Source organism: Aquila chrysaetos, chromosome Z, assembly GCF_900496995.4.
Source record: "Aquila chrysaetos chrysaetos chromosome Z, bAquChr1.4, whole genome shotgun sequence".
Lineage (NCBI taxonomy): Eukaryota > Metazoa > Chordata > Aves > Accipitriformes > Accipitridae > Aquila > Aquila chrysaetos.
In genome coordinates this window covers 83,762,186-83,781,494 of record NC_044030.1, presented here as the reverse complement: position 1 = coordinate 83,781,494, position 19,309 = coordinate 83,762,186, and the positions used below count along the sequence as shown (strand labels likewise).

The following is a 19,309-nucleotide window of genomic DNA, read 5'->3' as shown; positions in this document are numbered from 1 at the left end:
GGCTTCAGGAACCTGTTAGGTAGACAAGGGTAGTAGCAAGCTGTTGAGAGGATGACTTTATGACCAGTTGAGGTCTCATCTTGCCTTATTTTCTCAGTTTTTCCCATTTGTCCTGGAGGCCTTGCAGCCCTACCAATACCTGCTTTTCTAAGAAGAAATGACTGCAACAGGATTAGAGCAATGAAAAATAAATCCCAAGTATATATTGAAATGAAAAATGGCAAAGTAAAGATAAAATGATGAGAAGGTGCAACTAAAACTCTTCCAGTGAGTGATCTCTGTGGCCAGTCTCTGTCCTGTCTCGTGCCCTGGGGGCCTCACCTGTCATCAGCGGGCCTCAGGGAATGAAAAAAGGGTGATGTCCAATTCCCAGGCTTGCTAGGACAAAGTCTGGTTCTGAGCACTCTGCCATCAAAGGGGCTCAAGCAGGGACATGTGCATACAATTTGTCACTTTGACTGGAAAACATGTACATACAATTTGTCACTTTGACTGGAAAACACTGTTTATTTAATCTTTTTTATTCCAGCTTGTAATGATTTGTTTCTTTTCCTTTTTTTTTATCACATGAAAAGAGTCTCAGAGAGGGTCTCTTCCCCCACCTCAGTGCAGGGAAAAAGCACTTTGGCTTCTTTCTGCTGGGAAGTGGTAGTTCCCATCTTTCATGGAAATGAAAATGCAAGATGTGGCAGTCTCAGGCTGTCAGTTATTAATGACAGAAAGGTGATTTACATAGCAGCCTACATTGTTAGCATAATGTTATAATGAAGCTACTTTTTCACTTTTTCTTTCCCTCACTCACTCTCATGCCCTGCAGTACATTATGGTGACCATTCCCAGGCACTTTGATTGCCAGTCCACTCCGTGCAGGGGTAGCTGTAACCTTTAATTACTCTTTCCTTTCACAAACCTCCGGTGTTAAGTTCCCTGTTAGAAGCTGACGCTGGCTGTGAGGTTCCTTGGACATGTTATAGCTTGCACCTCCAGGGACCATGGCAGAGCTGGTGGTTTTGGAGTGCATCCTTGCAGAGGGGAAGTGGGATATTTATAGCTTTGGTGCTGCTTGCCAAGCTGGAGCCTGGGGACGCTGCCTAAACCTAAAGCCATTTACTCACTAGGATTCAACATGCTGCTTTTTTTATGATAGCCTTTGCTTGCCTCCCAACATCTGCAACAATAACAGGCCTCTGGGCCTCTTCCCAAGGCAGCGGGAAGAAATTCCCTAGTGTATTTAGAGAAACCTGAAAATTGCCCTTAAGTACTATTCCAGTAAATGTACAGTGCTTTTAAGCCTAAATATAACACAGGGCTAGCTTGTTTCTTTGCAAGAACATGGTGGAAATGGGTAAAGGCCAGCAAGGCAGGGGGAATCTGACTGAAAACAAGCAGCTTGGGCACAACGCAGGGGACAGCATAGACTAGGGACTGGTCACAATAAGTGGTGTGGACAAAGGTACCCTTTACTGGGAGAAAGATGGAAAAGTTAGCTGGATGACTGTAAGCAGTGCCATGCCACCTGCCCTTACAAGCAGGGAATGGGCTGGTTTTATTGCCATAAAAACCTACCTGAATCTCCCCATGGAGGGTGCCATGGAGGCTTGTGGTCCTGCATTTTTCCACAGCTGTGCTCCCCAAGGCTGGCTGTGGGGATGGCAGGACTGCAGGCAGGAGAGGATGCTCCAGGAAAGAAACTCTGCTCAGTGAAATTTGATAAGGGGTCCAGCCTCTGGTCAAGTCCTCTCTTTCCCCTTAATGAGATATTAATGAGCTCCTGGCACTGCTGGAAGAAGGGGAGAATGTAGAGATTGAATTTCTAGGTATTCACACATTTTTCACGCACCATATAATGTTCTCTGCTCCTTCCCCTGCTGTTTTGTACCATGTCATTGGACAGCAGAATCCTGCCCAGCTTTTTTTTCACTTTTTCAGTTTTCCCCCAAGTGGGATGGATGTGGGTGCTCTCAGCAAGGCCAATGCCTCATCCCCATAGTAGCAGCTAAAGTCCTAATGAGAGAGTTAAACTGCAAGCTGGAGAATGACATCGGGAAGCTCTGGTCTCTGTAGCTCCTGATCCTGAGTAAAAAGGATGATGAAATGAGATATAATTAAGGGACTTTAATACAGATCTCTGGGGTAATTATTTTTATTTTAGGATTAATGTGATGATTAAAAATCCGCTGCATTGATCTGCTAAAGTAGGTTAAATGCTGTGGACTTCTGCTTAAATCCAGAGCTGCTGCTTGCTTTTGTATTGACTCATCTTTCCAATGCTCGGCTTTCAGCTGAATTTTCTTTTGAATCAGATGCTCAGCTGAGGGCTGGCCTTTTTTTGTGAGCTCTTGTTTGGCCAGCAGGGAATAATCCTGGATTACATCAGGAAACTGCCACTACAGTAAAAAATGTTGATATGGTCCCTGTCTTCATGTCCCAACCTGTAGCATGGGATTGATCAATAGGACAGTCCTTGCCTGCTTTGGCAATGTAAAAATATCAGAGCTATATACAGATATTCTATAGGCAGAGAATTCACTAAATACTGGTTTTTTAACAACCTGACTTCTGCACAGGGTGAGAGTCAGCTGAAGAAGGGAATCTGCCCCTTTAAAACTATTTTTTTTCCAGCCAAGTGAGGAGAATGCATTTTTAAAGCTATTAAAGACTTTAAAAAAAGATTACCCTGGGGTCTGTCAGAAGGGGCACGTACAATAACTCAAAGAATCACACAGCAAGAAACAGCAAACCTTCCCATGCAGACAGCCTGCATTATTTGAAAGCTTTTCATCTCTTAAATGAGCATAAAACATCACTCTTATGTGTATACCCTATAATTAATATCAGACTCTCATAACTTCAGGTTATACCACCATTTTGGTATTTCTGAAGCAGCTTTTATTCAACAGTTGCAAATCAATCCCCAGACATCTTTACCCATTTCCTTACCCGTATAAGAAAGATGGCTTATGATCATTTTTTGCACAGTATGGGAAAATATGGAATAAACCCACAGAAAATAAACCTGGACTACACCTTCAGAGATCATTTAGTCTGTACCGTGCTATAAGACAAGATCAGATCTTATACCAGCAACAGTAGTAGTTGCAATGTGGACATGGGGGCTGCACATGGCCTGAGTTGTATTTTGTTCTAAGCTGGGGTCTTGAGGAACTACAGCTAACTCATGGCAGTTGGGAGCTCCTGCCCCACACCTGCCATGTGCTCCTGTGCCCTGTTCATAACACCCTGTGAAGATGTTAACCGTAAGTGAAGATGTTAACCGTAACCTAAGACTATCTATTCTAATGTTTAAAGTCTCTTTGCATTTAAATATTTTTCCCAAGAGAAGTAAACTGAAGGTCACCTAATGAGTCATCTCTCTGTGCCCCCTCTGTTTCTAACCAGAGTGAAATATTATCCCAATGAAATGACATGCGACCTGTCAGTCACCTTGCTGAATCCCTGATGGCACTACCACACAGGTTTTGGTTTTGGTCTGTTTTCTTCAGAGAAGAGCACTGGAAATTTCAGGACACAGCAAAATCTTGAAGCTATGTACACCAATACGTGTATGTATGGGATACGGCCACCACCTTGGAAGTGACCGAATCCATTCTAGCATAGCAGGAGAAGCTGAGACTCCAGCCATGCTGTTCTTACTACAGGGTATTCCCAAGACCATTTCAAGGGGATGGGGACCGGGGTGCTTGCATCCCCATCGTGCCTAAATAACCTTGCAAAGACAAGGAGCTGAATTAGTTCCCCAAGAGGTCAGAGGAGCACTGCAGCCTGTGCTGGGAGAGAGCTCAGGGGAGAGATGGCAATGTGATGGAGGGGGCAGAATGAACAGGGAGCTGATAGATTAATTCAGCTGCCTGCAAAATCATCCCCCGCTGGTCATCCCATTCCCTTTCTCATTTCTGCTGTTGGTCGCTTTACGTAATGCTCCTGTCTCCCCACATAAAATAAAAAGAGAGAGCTCGCAAGTACATGGCATGCAAATTAAAGCTCTGTAAGAATCTGCAAACAATCGCAGCTCTATCACAGGCTGCAACAGAGACTTTTATTGTGAAAAGTGTCCCGAAGCCAAAATCTTACCTTCTGCTACTTGGAGTTTTTTACTCACCCATAATTTTAATTTACTTTTATAGAAAAGCATCAAGTGGCTGAAGATTTAGTACCAGAGCATGAGGGTATGTTATTTCCTCTCTTGTGCTCCCTGGCAGTACTCTCTATGGTTCTGATGCAGAAAACAGGCAGGGTTTGAATCCCTGCTTCCTCTAGACTTGCTTTATTTCTAGCATTGCTGTGCGGCACCTCTGCTGTTAAGATGGCAAAAACGCTGATCTAGTCTGTGAATTGCCAGTCCTTCTCCATTCCCCAGATGACAGTAAATTAAGGTAATGAAAGTCAGTTATTTCAGTATTTTACATGTGCCAATTGCATTACCCTGAGTGTTTCATTCCCTGGTGTGTTAAACCACGGTCCTTCTGAGCTCAAACCACGGGTGATGTGAGTCACTACAGAGTGACCTACAGATACTTGCCCCTTTTGCTGTGGCTGTGGCCACCTGGCAGTCCCTAAATCAGTTCCCACAAGCCCACCCTGCACAGGAGTGGTTGGTTTGCTTAGGGTTTGAATCATGTTGGGCTGTAGCAGCTCTGCAGAAGCTTCTTGCCCTGAAGTAGTGAACCATAGGTGTCCTGTTTACCAGCCAAAAGGTGGCCATTATCCTCACTGATTAATTCGGCACCGGTTAAATCCTAATTCTAATTCACATAATACCCAGTAGCAGCTTGCTTCAGTCTAACTTTGTTGTGTGGGGATCTAGGCCTACTTCTGTCCATGCAAACAGCTCTTTTTGAGTATTTGGCTGAATATCTAGGCTAACTCTGCTTTCTGCACTTTCCACAGATCTGTTGCCTCTGTATGACAAAGTAATGGTTGAGTTTTGCCAATGCCCAGCATTCAGCACCTGTGAATCAAAGCCCTTTCATCCAAAGTGGTTTAAACCCCATGACATTTCTTTCAAAAACATCTCTGTTATAACCTGCCATGAACTTGTTTTATGTCATTTTGAAAAAATTAGCTGCTTGCCCTCTATGTGTATGGGGAGGTACAAAGTTCAATCTTACCTACATTTGTAGAAAGCCAAATCCAGAACCCAGTCTTCCTGCTTCGAGTTGTGCTACACTTGTGTCCCCCACAGTCCCAGCTGTGAGCGATCACATCCTTGACCGCTGACCTCCATGGCTAGTGTTGCAGACCTCCTGGTAACTCGGTCTTTTATTTCTGACCTGATCAGAGTTTCCTGATCATTCTTACACTTGCTGGATTTGGTCCAGACATAATCGCTGTGCAAAGCTTTGTATTTTCTTACTTTCGCTGTGCCTCATTCTTACCCTTGATTGCTTTTTCATTTCATTTCTCATTTTTTAATTCAAGTGTATTCATTGCTCAGCAGTCCGTGGCTCCCTCAGGCAGATTGTGGACTTAACCTCTCATTTCTTTGAGGTGTCCTTGCCCTCTGTTGCTTGCATCCATTTTGCTTTTTCATCAGCCCTGCAGATAGTCACTGTCCTTCCATGTCCTCTTTATTTAGTTAGTTTTATGCTTTAGTCCTCATGATGAAAACCTTAAAAGCAATCTCTGTCACTGGTAGTTTCACAGCACTTTCCATAAGAGCAAATACAGCCAAAGTTAGACTTTTCACAGTACTAGCTGAAAATCTTGGGCAGTCAACAGTTTGGAGGCCTTGCACAAATGGTAGGAGGAGATGGTGCCATCCACTTCTGTGCGAGGAGAGGCGGAATATTGCCTCCTCCTGTGGCTGATATGGGGTACAGACACATTGAGTATAAATGGCATTTTGCTCATCATCTTCAGCATGGGTCCTCACTGCAAATGGGGCTCTGTGGGTATGTTTACACTGAAGAATATTGTACAGTGTAGAGACACTTGACCTGGTGCTAAATATATTAATTTTGGGAACATGAGATGCAAAACAATTAGCTCAGTCAGATCTCTAATGCTGTGGTGAGATTGCTTCTGGTACCCATGCTGCATCAGGTATCTTTGCAGTGAGCTACCATCTCAAATGTCAGAATTTGCTGGTATCTTAAAATATCTGGGATTTCCTGTAAGTCTCTGTGCTTGGGGCTTGATTGGCCTTTTTTCTTGAAAAGAGAACAACCTGCCTCACTGTCAGGTCATTCTGTTTTGGGTTTTGTGTTGCCCCTAATTATTACAAATAATAATAATTTAATTATGAATAATTATTACAAATAGAATTGACACAGATTATCTATTACTCCTTGGATGTTTACCTTCTGGCCACAGATGAGAAAAGGAAAGATTGTATTGTTTTGAAAGGTGTCTTTCGATGTCCTTGATGTCCTAGTCAACACTTTGTCCCATTTAAGCAAACTAGTTGGATGTTGGTGTTGAGCCTATTTTATCTTTCTTAGGAAGTGATTTTATATCAGGTTTTTCAGATGTTGCATGTAAATATCCGATGCAAGGTTTAACCAAAATGTGAAATGTGCTACATGAAACAAAACCTTTTTCTGTGTAGTGGTGGTTATAATCCAGAAGCTTCCCACCTATGTTTCCAGTTTTGCTCTTTGTGCTAGTCAAAATATACTCCTCCACCACTTTATTACTACCATTTCCCTCTAATATGTAGAGCTAAGTTTTTCCCTGGTATAATACTGTATGGCCAAGTGTGTAGCGTAACCAGACGTGCCGCTTTCCCACATCATCCATAATTTGCTTTTCATGGGACCCATATTGAAATAATTTCTTCCATTTGCTGTGAATATACTATTCCTGCTCTCCCACATATTTTCATACATTTTCAAAACCTTTTCTAATGGTCTTATCCCAATAAGATAGCAAGCAATCAGCTCAGCAGTTACCCAGTATCAGTCAACTTGCAAAGCTGTAGGTCACTGAGACAAAGACTAGACTCTATTAATGCAGTGAGCAGAAGTATGTATGTGTACGTATCCAGACTAAATCTTGCATTTTGCTAATTTTACTGGAGAAATAAGTATTTTTCTAAACTGGACTGCTCAGATTCACCTCTGCTTCCACGAATGCAAATGTGAGTTTTATTATGGACTCACGTAAGACGGGGAGCATCCTGCTCAAGTACATGAGTTGGCCCCAGAAATGTTTTATTTCTTTGTGCTGTGCCTGGTAGGGTTATGCCTATGGATTCTCTACTGAAAGAGGCCAATGAACACATGGTATTTTTTTGGCATTATAGCACAGGTGAATTGGACCTGGACTGCTACAGGCAGATTTACATTTCTTTCTTTCATCTGTGCTGTGTCTTTCTAGATTGCTGTGCCTTGAATATTTATTTCAAAATGGATTGGAGTGTTTGAAGTGATATAAAACTATTCAAGTAAGCATTTGCCTTTGTCTTGTCATCTAACTTCACTGTCTTCAGGGACTGAGTGTGGCCCTTTTGTCAGGAAAGGGGAGTTTTTGGACACAGAGGCTAGTCTGCCTTGACTCTGCTGGGTTGGGTTTGATCTCAGCATCTCATTGTTACCTAGTGGATGCTTTACTCCTTTGGAGCCCCTCTGATGTCTTTTCAAGTGCAGTGTAAATAAACTTGCTGTTTCTGGCCTGCGTGAAAAAAAAATGGATCCTTGTTTTTTCTCCAAAACTCCTCTTATTGTTATCTCTGTTGGCTGCTATGCTTGTCTTCACTTGTGCAGCAGTCTCTCACATTGGAGACTCCTGATATTCCCCTTTCTTACCCAACCTCCTCCTACTCTCTGATCCATTTTAGTGAGTGTTTTCAATCACTCTCATCTGCAGGTCATTCATGCATACCACTGTTTTCGTTTTATTTTCCATACGCCCTGTGGACACAGTGAGTCATAGTTTCCTTATTTTGCAGAAAGAAGGAACTGGATCTTCAGCAAGATTAACCATCTGACTTTCCAATACCTCTGTAACATCCCTGTTAGTAGGCTAGGGGCATCAATTTACATTTTCAAAGAGAGTAGCATGATCATTTAACACTGATGTCTTCAGTTCCTCCTCTCAAGGGCACAAGAATTATGAAATGGGGAAACAGAGGTACAGTGAAAGTAAGTGATTTTCCACTGATTTTAGGAAGCGTATACATGGCCTGGACTGTCTGTTTGTCAGGGCAGGGACTGTATATGGCTTCTGTGTTTGGGTAGTATGTAACAGTGTAGTACAGCACCATGACCAGGCCTGTAGAAATATGAATATAAAATTATTAATGATGTATATGGAATTCATGTGTATACTATTAGCTTATAACTTAAACAGGAGCTGGAGGCAGAAAAGTTGGGCTTGCTGTCACCTCCTAATGGCCTCTTTGCTAGGGAGAATGCATATAGAGAAGGAATATGATAACTGCTAGAAAGAAAGAGCAGGAAAAGTGAAGACAAATAAGAGAGGGAGCCCAGAAAGAAAATGAAGTAATTTGCCTTGCTCTTAGGGACATTCATATCTCCCTTTCACCCCTTCAAAGAAGGAGTCTGTAGACTCCTCCGCTTCCCCTTGCTTGACCACCTGTGGTAGGCCAGCAAGCTGAGTCAGATTTTGGCTTAGCTTCACCGATATAAAATGACATTGGTTTCTGCTTGCTTTTGCTTGCTTTTGGGTTTAGTCTGCCTCTGGTACACGCAGGATGGGAGTAGTGGTAGCTGTCACCTTGAAAGATGAGTGGAAATAGCCTGCTGGCTGGGATTAAATGAGCTGAGCTAGTTGTTTTGGGGGAATGTGTTGGCACTGGAGTGGCATCTTCCATGCCCTCTCCTCGCACCAGCTGTGTGATGTCCCTGTTGCCATTCAGTCCTCGTTACCCATAGGTGCTGATCACTGTGTTACTCAGCCACTTGCACCAAACTGCTCTTATGCCTTGAAAGCATGTGGGTCTCTCCTGAATAAATTCTGCTGCATACATGGTCATGGCCTGCTCTCTGGCTAGAGCCCAGACAGGACCTCCAGCTGTGCTTAAAGTCTTTTGGGTCTTCTCCATTTATTAGCTGTAGCATACCTCCCTTTTAAAAGCCTTCCTGTCTGAGCTGATTTTTTTGCCCTACCTTCACGCTTTAGAAAGGCAATGAGACAGCCCTGAGGTGGGATCTCAGTGTGATGGCAGCACGGATACGAAGCTTCTTGCTGCAATCTATCCACTTTTTCATTCTCGCCTTATAGTTCAAAACCCTCATAATTGTTTGACATCCTCTGCTATTAAAACCTCTGCTTGTGCAGGAATTGTTTCTTGTTTGGATTGCGGCAGCAGGCTTTTTGCTTTGCTTCCTGCTGCTTCTTGACAGCCGGTCTTGACAAGCCCTTCAGAATTACTGCTGCTTTGTTAATTTTCTGTTTTTTCACCCCCTCCTGCTATTCTTACAGTATGCCAGTGTTTATTTGACCACATACTGATTCAACACTTACAGTTACCAATTAGGATCAAAATATTGCTTTGACATTTACCTGAAACTCAAGGTCTTTATTGCTATGACATTCAACTTAATGGAGTTTCTCTAATGCAAGGCACAACACTGCTCATACTCTTATTTGTTAGGGGTAAGTCCTGTGATTAATGATGTCCATAAAACTCGATGAGAAATTTGCTTACAGTGAATGGGCAAATGCACTAAGAGTGTTTCTGGTCATTACATCTTTCATAGTCTTCCCTTGTCATCATCAGCATCACATGTTGGGGAAACATCCTAATTTTAGAAGGAAATAACATTTGGGCAAATTGAGCAAATGGCGAAGTTCCACCATTGGTAATCATTGCTAATGATCCCAGGCTTAAAATTAGCTTTTTGATTTTTTTTAAAACTCTGACGTGAACTGTCTAAAGTACATAGGAGACCTCTATGTCTAAGTAATTTCCTTTGCTTTCCTTCCCTTCTTTTAATCTTTCCTTACTCTCTTTTTAGTTCTGCTTCTTTTTCTCTTCCTTTTCTTTGTTTCCATCCTGCATGTGCTTTCCTATTGCAATTCTGATTCACAAAAGCTTAATTTACCTCCTGTTCACCTGTTTAAATGTAGTTAGTGCTGGGAGTGAACATGGTAGAATTTAACTACAGTAATATGCAAAAGAAATACACCGATGGAGAAGTTCAAGTCTCTTTTCATTTTCTCAGGCTGTTTGCAAATTTGGCCAGACAGCATTTATGAACACTTACGACTCACAACTGAGAGGATTAGAAAATATATTTTTAAAATTGAAATCTCCCAACTCAAGGCTGATTGAAATGAATGGTAAAACTCTCAGTAATCTTGTTAGGAACAGAATTAATTCAGGTCAGTGTTTTTAAATGTCTCATCCTTGATTTCTACTCAGTCCTAATACTACAAACCATCATTTATGGGAGTTGTTCTTACTAGGAGGAAGAGGTTTATTGTACCATCACTCCAGAAAATGCAGAGCAGCAGCTTGGTCTCAGTCTTGCAGACTCACAAGTGAGACACACAGTCCTATAAGCTGTGTAATGTTTCTTCGGTAGTGTGTTTTGTGTATGTATAAGTCTATGTGTTGCTAACCTCTGGAGTACCTGTTGGAAGAAGAACACCGTGTGGTCCCCTTTCCCTGTCTGGTTCAGGGTTGGACACTTAGCTTGCTCCTGACCCTAAGCTCAGCTCACAGGTTTGCACTTTGTCCTTACCATGTAGAAGTGTCATACCCAGACCCTTGCTTGCCCTTGTTACGTATTTTGGTACCTCAGTTAGATCCCCCATTCTGCCGTTTCAAAGCTAAGTATTTTAAGCTGTTCATTGTAAGACATATCTACCATTCCTCAGTCTTAGTCTTCCTGATCTCCTCTTGGATCTTACCCAAAATGTGCATGTCCTCCTTTAAACTTGGTGCCTCAGCTACAGTACACACTGTTCCCAAAAAAAGGCTTGATGAGAGGAGGGCATTAAAGAGTGGGTTTATAATTTCCTTTGCTTTATGGACAGACTTCACCCCCCTCTGCCTTTGAGCATTTACTTAGCTTTCCTTCCAGCTGTTACATGTGGAGTGAAGACATACAAAGCGAAAGGACTTTACCAAATGTTTTAATTCTTTATTTCATCTGCCTGAATATTAGCTATGCTTTAGGAGAGTTCACCTCTGAAGGACACACCAACACCAGCTATTTATCTAGATTGATGCTCTCTATTTCAGTTTGCAAGTAAATATCAAAGCCTAAAATATCTAATTTAAATCCAATTAAAAAGTACAATTGCAACTTGGTTTTCCCACACTTCTACTCTCTCTCTCCATGTATCATTCAGTGCAGCCCTTAGCAATTAAAACATAATTTTAAGGCCATGTATTTAGATGCCTTTTACAAAGACATACACATTCAAAAGAAACGTGTTTCCATACCAGTTACAGTGTGGCAAAAAAAATGTGTTAGACTGTGGTACACGGGAGAGAATCACAAGTGTTTATTTCAACAAGCCTAAAAGTGAAGGTGTCCTAGTAAAAGTGAGAATTTTCTCATGTTTTCTTCACACCAATATGTTACTTGGAAGTGGTACCTTGGGCAGCCGCAGCTGATTAAAAACTGTCAGAGCAACATACAAGGTGTGGGACTCCCTGACAAGCCATAGCACTGCATTAGCCTATAGCGATTATAGCAAAACCTATACACCCTTTGATGTGATTCTCCAAATTGATCACCAAAGTAGCTCTCTCCAAGGTGAATGTAAGATGTAAGTATATGATATCATCTCATTTTGCTTATGGCGATCAGCATACTCACTTCCACTTGTTTTGACTTTTTGGAAAACAGGAGAATTGCATCCATGCATTTAACTAAGAAGTAATTAGAATGTGTCTCCTATGAGCAAAAATTTGGCTTCTGTATTTGAAATGTTCCTATTTTTATACTTAAAAAGTTAAAAAGGCAAAATTTGACCGCTGGAGGTGGGAGGCAGCTTGGGAGGGGAGAGGGCAGTTTAGGAGGCTAGCTCTTTCCTCAGTTCAGAGTGTCGAAATGGATCCCTACCTTCTTCAGAATTCCTTCTCCCCCAGAATGCCTATACCAAAAAGTCTGTTTTCAGTAAAACACAACAGAACAAAAAGATTAAAAGGCACAAAACATACAAGAATAAACTTCTTAAATCCTTTTAAAATATCTTGAGCTTAGGTCAAAAACCATTTGTGGTGACATGCACTGCACTTCACTTGGGTGGTGGGGTTCTTCCGTCGCGCGTGCCCACACTGCAAGCAACCTCGTGCTCCCCGTACTGCTGATGGAGGGAGAGTTTGGGGGATGGATCAGTTCACCCTAGGGTGAAGGCCAGCCTTTGATGGGGTGAATCTTCCCCTAAACTAACAGTACGGAGCCAATCTCTACTGATTTTTAAGAACGAAGACAATTAGCTCATGTGGAAACGCCTGCACTGCAGATACCTGAAGTTAGACAAGGTTGTCTTAAAATAACTACGACAACAAGAAGTTATGTGCACACATTTCCACAATATAGAACAAATAAACTCCTACTGTATGTTTTTGGAGCTGTTTAGAGCTACTCCCCTTTCCTGCTGCAGGAAGCAAAGAGGCCTTATTTTAACACCCCATGTTGTTCCTTCTTAATTTCCTATGCTTATAACTGCTGCCAGTTAGACTAGAAGATGGATGTGGTCTGAGAGATTCTCCAGTCCTTGTAATAAGTCTGTTGATGAAGAAAACTAGCGGGGTCCTGGATGCCCTTTCTCTTGGGCAAAGCAGGCTGGCAGATTGCTTCCTGGCTGTCCCCGCACAGCCCAGCCGGGAAGTTAACTTTCAGTATTGGCAGCACCAAATGTTCACAACTCAGCTGCCAGGCTTCTGAAATCATGAAATTGGGTTAAAATGGAGAAGATTAAAAATAACAATCTGCAAGATTCTTTTTTGTTGACTTCTGAGCTAAGGGAAGGATTTGACTTGTGTTGTCAAATGTTTTTTTCAGACCCAGTTTTTTTAAATACGTGTGGGATTCCTACCCAGCTATAGGTGTAGTTTCCAGAAGACTTCAGGCATCATGGGTCTTGGAATGAATTTGTGAAAGTTTGGAAAAGAGGGAGTTATGAAGATTGTGATATGCATTGGCTTAAAAAACATCATCTTCCCAAACAGCAAAAAGAAGCGTTATAGTGTGACTCGGAGAAGTCATTAAATGGCAAATCCTTTGCTAGCATGGCCAACAAATCAGAGGAAGGACCCAGTGCTCACCACATTTAACAACTACTGTAGATGTAAAATTGAAGTTTGGAGGGTTTACTTCTTTGGCCCTGCAGTTTTCCACATAAGTTTGCAGCTTTTTGCACTTGCATCTCTGGGAATGAAATTTCCACCTTGCTCCACACATATGTATATTGTTTATCAGCACAGATGATTACTGGCCTTCCAATTTGGTTGGGGAATCTGGTGTTGTTTTCAGCCAAGAAGTTGTAGAGTCTATGGGAACTGTAAATTAATTGTTTCCACTAGTAAGATGATGTCTTGTGGTTCTTGGTATCTTTTTATTGTTTTTGATGAATGTGTCATAGTCACATTTCTGTGTTAAGAAAAAGGACATGAGAAGTCATGCTGATAGACTTAACCTAATGAATGATATCAAATATCAACTGCCTCGTTTTCTTGCTAGAGGGCTGCAGTTTAGCTGGCAGAATGGAGAGGAATTGGCAAATTGGACCGGCACCTTTAATTTCACGGATGACGGAGCAGTGAAGAGTGGCAGTGACACAGGCACCAGGTACCAACACCCGAGGGAACAATTACAGAGATCTCTCTCTCTTTGTATGAAACACAAATGTGAGCACAGGCTGTATGAAAAATGAGATTTGCAGTCTCCTTTGGCTGCTCGGTACTGCTCCCCATGGCACAGAAGATGCCAGGGATGCCCAAGTGCTGTGCTGTTTTCCCCCTTCAAGGTCTTGGGACCATTTTGGAATATGCCATAAGCATCTATGCAGTATGCAAGAGGGTGACTTCTGTGTCCTGGCCTCTCCTATTTCCATACCCCCCCCAATGCTATGTGTCAATATGTGGCAGTGTGGGAGAGAGAGACTTGGGTGGAGAATGTCCCAACATGACAGTATTGATGCACACAGAGCACACTGGAGAATCTGGCCCAAGGCTTTCTTTATAATAGAATATATATTCTAAGAAAACATAGTTTAACTTGAAATCTTTGCAGGGCCCAGTAGGGGAAAAGTGTTCTATCAAGATAAGACCAGAGTATTTCCTTTATTTACATTATTTTGAAAATATGAGAAGCACTGATGTGCCGTTGCACTTTTTACACTTATTAATTTGTAGTAGGATCCTTTTGACTGACACACATCTGAAGGGTCATAAAGGGCCATGTGCATAGTCAGGAAGCTGGCTGCAGTTGTGCCTAAAGAGCTTCATAGCTATCGCAGGCCATCTGCGTAAATCCAGGTACAGGCATAGGGTGAATATTTGGGGTATCTTCCTGGAACCTCAGTTGTAGAGGTTAAAAATCCTGAGTCATGTGTAGTATCAAGTTCAATAAGTAGCAGGGAAATCTTAGAAAGACTGTAAGTTAAAGAAAAAATAAAATTAATTAAAAGAAGCTTACATTTAATACTCTCTCTGGATAAATTACGTATTTTATTTAAAATATCATCATTTTGGTAACCGTACACCACTATAGCTGTGGAGCTGATAGCATTTCAAAGGCAAGGAGAAGTACAGAGTCTGACTTGCCCAAAATCATCCAGTCTCACTGAACCGCAGCAATGCTGCAATTCCTGTTCCTCTTTGCTGTAATGTGATCCTGTATGAGTGCTACCCGCCAGTGGACTGGTTTAACTAGTTAAGGCTCTTTATAAAAAGAAGCAACTGAAGCTGCAGTTTTTCATTCAGACCAAGGGAAAAATGGTTCATTCTATGTATGTACATGTGTATGTATGTATGTGTGTGTGTGCATGTGTGTTTGTGTGTGTGTATCTATATCTACTTTTGTTGCCTTTTTTGTGTATGCATCTATAGTCTGTATATGCAGTCTTCAGTTTAGGCACTTGGCATATAAAAGAACTGAATGTGGCACAAAGACAGATATCTTCTTGAAGACACGAGAAAATTAATAAATATAGACTTCCCCCTCTAGGCACCCTTGACAGAGACAACTGAACCATCATTGATTGCAGGATGGGGACCAAAACCCTTGACTGCAAAATACATACTAGCTGTAAGGCACTGAACAACAGTACTGTTCTCAATCTGTTTAGCCTCTTCAAAGATGAAGAGGTTCAGGATGCAAGTATTTTTATACAAACAGGCTCAAACCGCACAAGTCAGGTATAAATTTTAAAGGTTATAATATCAACAAAAGACGCAAATTTCTAAGTCTGTGTCATGTTAATGACTGTGGAGCTGAAAGATGGGGATTTTGAGTTAGGGACGAGTCTAGCTGCAACATATACTGCACATAAGTGTGTTATAGATATTATTTATCCATTTGTCTACTGTGTGAAAGCTGAGAACATGGCAAAATAAAAAAGAACTGTATAAATGTGGAGGTAAGACTGGAGGTGAGACTGTGCGGTGAATAACTGCAGAGCTATGTCATAAATTGTTTACTATTTACCTTTGATCACCTTTCTTACTGTGTTATCACTAGACATCTCCTGAGAGTCTTAATCTGACACCCAACTTCAGGCTGTTGACATAAATTGAAAACAAGCCTTCCTCAAATGAATACTTCTTTCCACCAAATAGAAAACTTGCAGACTACATTTTACCAACCTGGTTTTACTTGTATATATTTACAGGTCTCCAGAGAGATGTCTAAAGTGCACAAAACTAATTATATGTCAGCATATGCACAGTAATTAGCTTTCATTCCATGGCTCTGCAGTTTATTGTGTGTTGTCACCTCCTTGTAAAAGGTTTGGTGTTTAAAGATATTAACTGAAATAGATATTAATATGCTTTTCATTAGCTTATACGATTTGTATATTTATATGTATATAGACACATGTTTATTTTACATATGTGGTATCAACCCATGTATATTCTATAACTATTCTTTATCTTTTAATTATGAAACTTAATACATGGTGTAGAGACATTGACAACTTATTCTGTAGGAGTGATTTGCTAGACAAAAATGAAGGACTTCCAGAGCAAAGGCACACTGAGAGAATAAGTGCATTAGAACTGCAAGACAGCCAGACTTCACGAGAGTAGTGGCCATATCAAAACCAATGAACAGTGAAGATTAAACATTGCATGAAAATGATCAAGTAGGACAGAAACAAAGAGTGTCATGTTGTCTGATTTCAGTAGAAACTGTTTCAGACCATAACTAATGCATGAAGTTAAAGTGTGGCTTGCAGTTGGGATGTTTTTTACTGTCCAGGGGAGTTCATTACACAGTTTTGGAAAATGAGCCCTCCTCTGATTGCAGACAGCTCTGCTGTGCTGGAGTAACCAAGCTAACCAAGGCTTTTCATCCCAGTGCATAAGACGGTTCTTCAGATTGTGTAGAACCAGTCCATGGAGTTAAAAGCTAGTATCATGAGCTCGGCTCAGTATGTGGTGCAACTGAGAGTGTGGATCATGTTTGTGGCATCTAATGTTGCTGTGGGTAGATGCCCGACTTCATTTCGATGCATATTGCATTGCTGCAGGACTTCTAGGTAGTGAAGAAGTTGTGAATACTTTCAAGGAGTAAAAGTGAAACACTCAACACCTCCCCAAAGCCACAGGGAGGTGTTCTTTCAAAGGAGGACTAGGTGGGCTGCAAGATCTTTGAAACACCCACTCAGATGCAATGTCAACCAGTTGTTGAATACTGGCTTATTTTTGGTTCTTACATATGAGCCATTGCTCAGATTCTACCTTTTGCTTTTTATCTTGTGCTAAGTATTATAAATCTTACAGCATCCTTGTGGGGAATCAGCTAAAGGATTCTGTCTGATACTGGTTATGAGAAGTAATATATGCAACTACTTCCTAGAGCCCTGATTCTTCTGTTCTCCTTTTAATGTGTTTTGCAACTTACTGGGATTGTGAGTCTTCATGCTTAAAGCATTTTTTGTTGCCAAGAAACTGCCTTAATGATATGATGATCTATCTGCTGTATTGGTTGGGTTATGGTGTTCTCGGCCACCTTCAGTCTTATCTGAGCAGAAGATAAGTTTCAGTGTAGGACTTAGGTGATGAGACCACAGAAGCCTTTGACGGGCAAGAGGAGACATGAGCTTTATGCTTTTGGGCCTGTCAGTTCGTATGCTGAGTTCTTCAGTATGACAAATCTGGAGCTTTGTCCGCAGTGGCTACAAAATAGAAAGTGTAATGAATTGGATTCATCAAATACACATTCTACAGGAAGGAATTTAAGGGCTTGAGCCGTCAGAACTCATTGGCCAGGACAGTAGCTGAGGATGTTCCTTAAGTCATAGTGCTGAACTCTTCATACAAAGGTACTAAAATCTTAAGAACCACAAAAAAAAAAAAAAAAAAAAAAAAAAAAGCCATTGCTTGCAACAATAAACTAAAATGTGGTTTTTGGGATGTTATTGATGTACAAGTGTTGTCATGTAGTTTGTTATACCTCCCAGGTGGTCATATAGGTAACAACATCAGCAGCTTATTTCAATCACAGTGATGGGAATGGGCTTGATTAAAACAGCCAGACAGCAGTCTATTGAAAATTGGAAGGGTTCTGAAAACTCAGTATTGGTAAAATAGGCCTCCCTGCAGCATACCCCACGGCTGTTTATCAGGAGCCGATGCTGTTTTGACACAGTGATTGTGAAAGGAAAGAAATACCAAGGTCTTCCTAAAACTACAATTCAATATACTCTCCAATAAATCATTCTGGGGGTGACACATTGTAGGGCTGTCTCTGCTTTAGCTCCTGCTGTTACACCCACAGCTGTTGCTGTAGAACTGTATTGGCTAGTATATCAGACTGAAATTTTGGAGAGACTTGGGTCCCAAAGAAGTGGACAGATGCGAAGGGAACAATGTGGCATTGGCATGAGTGGATGTTTGGTCAATTCACACTGCTAATGTGGTATCGGGCAGCAGAGCCAAGCAGTCCCAAATGATCTGTGTGCTGAGACATGAAGACAGGAGATCAAAATCAGAATGGCAGTGAGCAGCCAGTGCCAATTTGCCAGGAGCTTTCATAGTTGTGATGAAAATCATATCCTCAGGGTATCACAGCTATCATCTTAACTGTACAGATGTGTAAACTATCTGTGAAGTCACAGGACCAGATCAAATAAGGAATCCAGAAAAGGGGCATCTCTGAGATATGACAGATGGATGTATGCACTTTTCTAAGGTTACTTGGGAGGTACATAGAGCTATCGATGAACTGCTTTTAAAGGACAGAAATATAAAACCCACTCCTCTTCTGTGGAAGATCAAACTTATGGATTTAGAGCTGGTTTGTGGAAGCACTTTTGTTTTTTTTAAAGTAAAAGTCTTTAATTTGGAAGATAGGCAGGATATCTTGGGAAACTGCCCTTGTCTTGGTGGATGGACATTTCTGAGGCCATCTATTACCAAAAACCAGAAAAACTTGTGACACTGTAAGGAGACAAATCTAGCTAAACATTTCAAAATATCCTAGGTGGAAGATCAGGAGCTTCATGAGTTAATAGCTTTTAACCTCAACTACATGAATCTTCTGGGAAGCATGAGTACCTGTACAAGAATTCCGTCTCCTGACTTTTGTTTGATTACTCTGGTTCTTCTAGAAAGAAAACCAGCCTCGAACTAAAGATGCCATTTCTATCTTCACCTTCCAGGCATCAGATACTATTTTTCCTTCCTTGCTATGCTGTATTGAAAAGCTTCCTGTTACTGGGAATTGCATCCTCTTGTAGTGTCTCCCTACTTAGTAATGGTATGTTTGGATTAAGCTTCATACGTCTCTCACACTTTTTGGAACCCAAATAATTTCTGCAGGTCCTTTCGTAACTCCTGCCAATGTCTCAAACCCTCAAAGTTGAAATAGAATCATAGAATCATAGAGTGGTTTGGGTTGGAAGGGACCTCAAAGATCATCTAGTGTCAACCCCCCTGCCACGGGCAGGAACACCTTCCAGTAGACCAGGTTGCTCAAAGCCCCATCCAGCCTGGCCCTGAACACTTCCAGGGATGGGGCATCCATAACTTCTCTGGGCAACCTGTTCCAGTGCCTCACCACCCTCATAGTGAAGAATTTCTTCCTTACATCTAATCTAAATCTACCCTCTTTCAGTTTAAAGCCATTACCCCTTGTCCTATCACTACATACCCTTGTAAAAAATCTCTCTCCAGCATTCTTCCAAGCCCCCTTTAGGT

General features: G+C 41.5%; 1 protein-coding gene across 4 annotated transcripts in view; it reads left to right on the top strand.

The window, feature by feature from the left end:
- Positions 1-19,309, top strand: part of ST8SIA5 (ST8 alpha-N-acetyl-neuraminide alpha-2,8-sialyltransferase 5) — an 82,128-nt gene that overhangs the window by 36,212 nt on the left and 26,607 nt on the right. For 3 of the 4 annotated variants that reach the window (XR_003922070.2, XM_030005424.2, XM_030005425.2), the window contains one exon: positions 13,626-13,733. The exons of the other annotated variant lie outside the window; for it this stretch is intronic. Coding sequence is in view for 2 of the 3 variants with exons in the window: in XM_030005424.2 (XP_029861284.1) it covers positions 13,626-13,733 (108 nt within the window). In the remaining variant the exon portion in view is untranslated. The remainder of the gene's footprint in view (positions 1-13,625; positions 13,734-19,309) is intronic. 4 annotated transcript variants of the gene reach the window in all.